The sequence below is a fragment of the Bison bison genome, unplaced genomic scaffold, assembly GCF_000754665.1.
Source record: "Bison bison bison isolate TAMUID 2011002044 unplaced genomic scaffold, Bison_UMD1.0 scf7180017864366, whole genome shotgun sequence".
In the NCBI taxonomy this organism is placed as follows: Eukaryota; Metazoa; Chordata; class Mammalia; order Artiodactyla; family Bovidae; genus Bison; species Bison bison.
In genome coordinates this window covers 4,632,796-4,640,140 of record NW_011494938.1, presented here as the reverse complement: position 1 = coordinate 4,640,140, position 7,345 = coordinate 4,632,796, and the positions used below count along the sequence as shown (strand labels likewise).

Here is a 7,345-nt window from a genome sequence, read left to right as displayed (position 1 = left end):
TTATAGAAGCACTCCTTAGGGAGTATGGTTTAAGCCTCTGAGACACTTTATCATCCCCTCCAGCCTATTTATCTTGGAACATTATTTCTCCAATTCACCACAGAGCAAGGAAGACAGGTAATTATCTGTAGAGAAATATTCTATAAATTGTATTTAAATAACAATTGTGCAATAAGACAGAAAGCCTGGTGAAATCTCCAAGCTTTTTTTCTGTTAAACAAGAATTTTAATAGCATATTTTTGAAGAGATCTCTTACCTTGACAAAGTTATTATTTCCTGGGATTCTTTTACTAAGACTCTCAACAGTAGACTGGGTTCTTAGGTCAAGCCACACTATAGATCAAAACACAATAATAAATATGAAAAACTTGATTTTAAAAAAATCAGACCTTAATGAAATCACTGTCAAGGATAGGAGACCGATTAGTTTCTATAAGCAATTAAAATGCTGTAGCTTACCAAAGACAGAAATTAGAAAATTAGAAATGAATGGGCATATTGTTAGAAGAGAGGATAAATTTATGAGGGAGAACTTAAAGCTTTTATGCAAAATTATAGACCAAGTTAGGAGAATAATACATACCTTAGGGTGCTATTTTGTATCCTTTTTATAGAAAAAGATGAAAAACTGTTTTGGATATGGACTTTCTATGCATACACGAGTGCAGAAAAAAATCTAAATGCAAGGCAGGCTAGTTGCCAGGGCAAAATGCACAGCTCAGGATCACTGTACTAGGTATAAAAGGCTGTACCTTGGAAAAACTGGGTAGCAATTTGTGACAAAGTAGGGAACCTGACACTATTATAGAGGGAAAAAATTAGATTCATTTGTTTATGTACAGAATGCTTATATTAAACTCTTTCAAAGTAGACTAGAATCCGGAATCATTACACGAATCATTTAAAGGTCACCATTCTTTCTCCTTGCTAGATTATAAAGTAAACTCTCCACTTTAACAGATCAACCTTGTTTTTACTGAGTAACTATCATTCGCTTTCTGATCTCCCTAAGTAGGAAGTTGTGTTCTGATTTACAACAGAAGGCTTGAGAAAGAGAACGCATTAAAGGGTATACAAAGTAATTGTGAAAGATAAACAATAGTATCAGCTGAGCTTTATTTGTCAGATTTCAGTTCTGAACCAAACTTTTGTAACTTTGAATATGTGAGTGCTCACTCGATATTTTTAGGCACTGACTATGCTCAGATGCCTCCTGAAAACAGTCTATTTAAAGGGCACCAGGAAGATCATGCATGCTTGTCTGCTGCCCATGTGAGTGCTGGCTGTTATTGTCTAGTTTGGTTCACCCTTAACTATACTATGCCTTTCTCTTCATTTAAAAACCAGTTACTTCCTGTTGTGGATTTTAATCAATTCTTTTTAATTACTTAAAGCATTATTTCCCTTGAGGGCAGTCTGTGCTTGATTTTGATGGTGGCTACTTTGCAGGAGAACTGAATCAGGGACTTCAGGATACTATACTGCTGTGGTCCCCAATCTTCTTGGCACCAAGGACTGGTTTCGTGGAAGACAATTTGTTCCAGGACCAGGGAGGGGGAGAGGGGTGATGATTCAAGTGCAGTAGGGTTCGAGCTCCTACGAGAATCTAATGCTGTTGTTGATCTGACAGAGGCAGTAATGTGAGGGACGGAGAGCAGCTGTAAATACAGGTGAAGCTTTGCTTGCTTGCTTGCCCTCCATTCACCTCCTGTTGTGTGGCCCAGTTCCTAACTGGTCACGGACCAGTACTGATCCACGGCCTGGGGGTTGGGGACCCCTGCTATACTGGTTTCCAAAGTAAAAAACAAGGCTCTTCATCACCAAGGAAACAGGAGGCAAAGAGGAAGCCCATGGAAATACACAGCCAAGCAGTGACCCCTGCTCTTTGCTGCCAGGCATCCATTCTTCTTGCTGCCGGGAGCCGTAGCTCTGATTCTCTTTAGGAAACCACCCCTCCTTCAACCTCAGCCTGAGATTCCACCCTACCCTCGGCTCTAGGATCTTGTCCCCAATGATTGGTTCGGGTGTAGTCAGATTAGCCTGCCTGAGATTTTTGTGCTTAGTCCGCAAGAGTCCCTGTTCTCAGCTCAGCTTGGGAGTGTGCAGCTGGGACCTGCTGTGCCCTGGAAGAGAGCTGAATCAGCCACAACTGGAGTCAACCTCAAAGAGACAGACTGGTGGGGGACCCAGGTGATACTGTCTGACCCAGGAATCAAACAGCCCCTGAACAAAACTACTCACAGAATTCCTGTTTTTTCTTTTTCCCCTTTATAACTTCATTTTAGTCGGGGCTGACTTTTCTATGACTTGCCCTGGGACGGATCCAAGCCATTAGCAGAAGCCTCATGGAATCTCCAAGGTCTCCTGTGTCCAGGGAAAATGACAGTCTATCCACTTTGTCCACAGAGGCAGTGGTGTGTGACTGTGACCCAAGTGGACCTTCCTCATAGGCAAGCAACCCTAGCAGGTGTTAATGGCTGGACCAGAGTAGTTGGGCAAAGTAGAGGCATTCTAGAGAAAAGTTTTAAATCTGTGACAGGTAGAATTCACGAACACATCTCAGTCCTCCGTGTTTCAAACTACAATGGGCTAGGGGTTTAAAATCAATGTAACTTTGATTACCTATGCAAAAAAAATGAAATAAGATGGGTTAGGATGGAAAATGTCAACATTCACTGAACTCAGCAGGATAAATATTGACTTATGAAACTTTGTTTTAGTTATGCTGGTTTGCTGAATCATGAGGTAAAATTTATTTTTTATCAAGGGACACTGCTCTAGGCTTTAGGCTTTTTTTGCTTACTGATTCAAAGCCTTCCAGATCAGCATTTTTCTATATTTTAATGGACATAAAAATTACTAGGGAGTTTAAAGATAAATTCCACTGCCAGAAATTCTAGGACAATAGGTCTGGGGTAGGGGGCCCAGAAATTACACCTTTTAAATAAACATCCTCTCTTTAAGAAACACTGCGAGACTCAACAGCAGTGGTTCTGATCCAGAAAGCTCACCTGAACCACCTGGAAAACTTTGAAATCACACATCCTGGTCCCTACATCAGAGGATTCTTATTTTATTTTTTTCCTTTTGTGGCCATGCTGCATGGCATGTGGGATCTCAGTTCCCCAACCAAGGAAATGAACCTGCGCCCCCTGCAGTAGAAGTGTGGAGTCTTAACCACCAGGGAAGTCCCTGCATTGTAGGAATCTGGTTGCGAGTCCAGGCAAGGAGAGCCTGAGTCCTCCTACCTGTGTTATTCCGTGTTCTGCTCAAGCTTGAGTACCCCTTTTTTAGGGCATGTTCTTTAGGACACTGAATTTGTTCCAATTGTTAATTTCAAAACAAAACTAGACACACACTGATGATCAAGTGGCTCTGTGACTCTATTGCTCTTGGACAAGGACTACTTAAGTTAACGGGGCACCATCCTCCTCCCTTAAAAGCTTCGAAGTACCCACAGTACTGGTATCTGGTACCAGTATCTGGTATCCACAGAATGAACCAAAGAGAGTCAAAACACTGGAGGTGAAATCTACATTTTTGACTTTGCCGCCAACAAGCTATGTGACTCAAGCAAGTCTCATTTCCCTTTAGGACTTGGGTTTCCAGAATATAAAATAAGGCAGTTTAGACTAGCTGGTCTCAGAAGTCCCTCTCCTTCCATTATCCCATGATCACAGAAGGCTGGCAGAATTTTTGTTTTTATAACTCGAGTATAAAGTGATTAGAATACATGGAATGAATTAGTAAAACTGCCAAAGAGGAAAATGTCAGTGGTCGGTACACTACCAAGCAATACACAAATGCTTGAAATTAATTGAATTAAGAACAAAGGAAAATTAGAAAACTCATTAAAGGAGCTAAGATGGCAGAATTACATGAGCAGAATAAGAGACCAAAAGCCAAAGAGAAGATCCCGAGCAGGAGGACTAAGCCCCATGTGGAGGTAATCTCTGAGAACAATCAGAAGAGGTGCTAGATCCAGAACCAACAGCAGCAGTCAATTTTCCCCAACACGTCGGAGTTGGAAGCTGGGGTGCGAGCAAGAGCCAGAGCACCAATACCTGAGGAAGCGCCAGCAGCTGGAACTGAAGAGCCAGAGGGAACAACGGCAGCTGGATCTGAAGGACCAGGAGAAACTGGAGCAGCTGGAGCATTAGGAGAAATAATGGCAATTCATGCTAGAGATGGCCAGGTTCAAGGTTTGCGTTCTCTTCCTGACCATTTAGGACATGTTGGCTCACATGGGCAAGTTCATCAATGAACAGTCTTCTACCCATTTGAGTGTAGAAAAAGGTAAGGAAGAGACGTGGAGCAGAAGGGGAACAGAGGCTGTCCAGTCAGTCTCTGGTTCAATAGCATTTCCGGCTGGACAAAGATCAGGTCAATTCCTGCCTCTTGTTCAGATGACTCTTCCCTACCTGGCCACACAGTCTGCGTCCCAGTTAGGAAAGTGGCTCAGTTGGTTATTGACTGCTGACCCAACTGCAGAACTGAAGTGCTGTGTGATGCAGTGAGTGAGTGCATCACTAGGGGATGTATGAGTGGAATGTTAAGGGAACTGCTAGTCTCTGCAGAAGTGGGCAGGGCATCCATAGGAAAACAAGTGGCTTTGGGAAGGCAGTGCCCCAGGAAAGCACTTCCCTGGAAGGGTGGCAGGAGGTAAAGTCCACAGAAAGCAACAGCATGTCTAGAGGGAACAGGGAATTGCTCAGTCCCAAAGTGATTCAGAAAAACATCAGAAGGAAAACAGAGTCCAGAACACCATACAGCCTGTTTCTAGAAAACACGTCCCTTACTTAGACTAAATAAACTGGATTTAAATGGTTCTCACCATCAAATGAATAGGTTCCAAAAACCCAACTTGGGTGACCTGGAATTTGTCTTTGTATTAAATGAAGTCATATCCAATATATGTCTCATAGATTTAGTTTGTTCTGAAAAACAAAGTTTTAAGAGTAAAGAAAAATGCAGTTGCCTCAAAGCCCATGGGTCAAGGTTAATTGAGTGATGTAGTAAAGAGTATAGGGTAAGAAACCTGTTTTAGAATATTTAGAAATTTGAATCAGTTTTGGGAACAACAGAAGGGAAATGTATCAAAGTAGGGCGGGGGGACCACACTAGAGATCATCTAAATTATTTTCAGTTGACTAGAAGCAAAGGCAAATAATACAGCTCCTAGGGATGGTTTGCTATGAGGTGCTACTAGCCTGACAGTGAGATAAGGTAAGGCCACAGTTTATGGAAGAACTAAGCAAGGACTGCTGACAGTTACACTCAATGTTATTGGGTTGCTTTCCCCACAATGGACATTAAATCTAGGAAACTAGATTTAACTGCTATGTGTTATGGTAATTAGCTAAAAGTTAAGCTATTATAATTAAGCTGGGTATGAGGTCATTTGTAAAGGGGAAGAGACTGTCCCTCAGCTGATGACATTTTCTGAAATCAGGTGGGGACCAAAAGAAAAATGGAGAGTTGGGGGAGGGGGCGGTGAATGAAAACATGTATGTCAAAATTTGGGGGCTAAAACCTATTTCAGCTTTTAGGTGTATAAATGTCAAGATGCCAATGGCTGACGTGGGTGCATGTGACCCCTGGTAGGCTCTGCGTTTCCCCTAAGAAAGAACACCTGCTGTTTAAACCAGCCATTTCATCTGGCGTTCCTGGACTGAAAAGGTCATCAGCCAATTCAGAATAGTGGCCACATTCTGAACACTTACTGAAGCCTGATAGTCTGCTAGGCATTGTTTTAAGTGTCCCATGTGTATTAATTCATTGATCCTCAAGCCTATGAGGGCTGCTTTTAATTTCTCCAGCTTAATCACTCAGGAAACAGGCACAGAATGGCAGTAAGTGGAAAAGGCAGAATTTGAACCCAGAGTCTGAGTCCAGAATTAAATCTCTATGATATAGATGTAACCAAGAAGAAGTCATAGCCTTAAATAGAATATGAAAAAACATAGGTCCAAGTTGAACTCTAATTTAGATTCTTTTTGTTTAAACTGGCAGAATTGAGGAATCCAAGCACCACAAAATATGACAGTATTTCTTTACCCAGGATTGAAGGAGATGTAAGGCATTCAAAGAACTATGTAACAACAGATATGACAAAACAAAAAATAAGTGGATTGTGACAGAGTGGAATACTCCATATTTTAACAAAAAATAACCTGCTCCCTTCCCAAGAAAAACAATACAATACAAAACCACACCTTTGTTGTTTAAGACCAAGCCTGCTTAGGAGTTTTAGGAGGTTTGCCAGCTATGGTTTTCTTTCATGTTGATACTCTGAAACATATCCCAGTTCCCAAAAAGATAAAAGAATGGAGCTTATCAAGTTTCCTTCAGATTTCAACAGATGACTAGCCAGATTTAATCATTGGCCTGGGGTGAACTAATATGCAAAAAATTTTTAAAAAGGCAAAGGGAATGACCAATGTCTAAAACTGTCACTCTCTGCATAAACAGTCATGTGTCACAGGAAACTTTAAATCCAGTACCTTAGAAAAAATGTTTGTAATACCATTTAAAGAAGGAATAATGGCTGAGAGACACATGATTTTTATTGGTGGTTTTCTGTAATATACTACAGGGCTCACATCAGTGACTCTGGCCTCCCTGGATATTAGTCCTTACTATGAATAATATTTTGACATTAAATCATGAATTGTGTTCAACAGAAAGCTACCACGATGAGGGTCCTATTGTACTTGGCTTGCCGTGCGCACCAAGCAACTTCAGTAGTGAGTGACGAAACTTAGCCGAGAAGTGGGGAAAGAGCCAGGCCATCTGAGTCAAGCCAGAATGTTTCCCCAGCAGCATCAGTGAAATATGTATATGAATTTGCAAAAATATCAGTTGCTTCAAGCCTTCCCCCACTCAACATCTGAACTACCTGTGGAGCTTTGTGCTTCTTTATCGGTTTAGTCTGTGGTACATTTGTCAATATAAACCTCCTTTTCAATACTATTAAGAAGACAGCAAAGCCTGTAGACCACTAAAAAAAAAAAAGGTGGTTCTGGAAGGAAAAGGCTTAGAAAAATGGTGGGGAGAGGAGTGGAGGGAATTCTTTGGAAAATATTGATGAAGATAATGCTGAGAGGGAGAGAGGAAAGTCAGAGGGATGAGGAAAACGAAAGACAGGCAAGAGAAGGCAGAGGCCTGCTTCAGATCCAGGGCCACAAAGCTGCTGCAATCCACCTGTGAGACCATCACGGTAAACGGCTGCATCATGCCACAGGGACTAGGAAGGAGGGATGTGTTTTTATCTCCACCTTGGGTACCATACCAATGTTCACCTCGCCAATCACAGAACTAACATAGAAATGCTAAGACAATATG

The 7,345-nt window shown here is 41.6% G+C and overlaps 1 protein-coding gene across 1 annotated transcript in view; it reads right to left on the bottom strand.

The window, feature by feature from the left end:
• The window catches only part of LOC104999973 (glycerol kinase-like), a 79,239-nt gene that overhangs the window by 42,575 nt on the left and 29,319 nt on the right, over positions 1-7,345 (bottom strand). Inside the window, exon 7 of the mRNA XM_010855604.1 lies at positions 258-334. Within this exon, the coding sequence (XP_010853906.1) occupies positions 258-334 (77 nt within the window). The remainder of the gene's footprint in view (positions 1-257; positions 335-7,345) is intronic.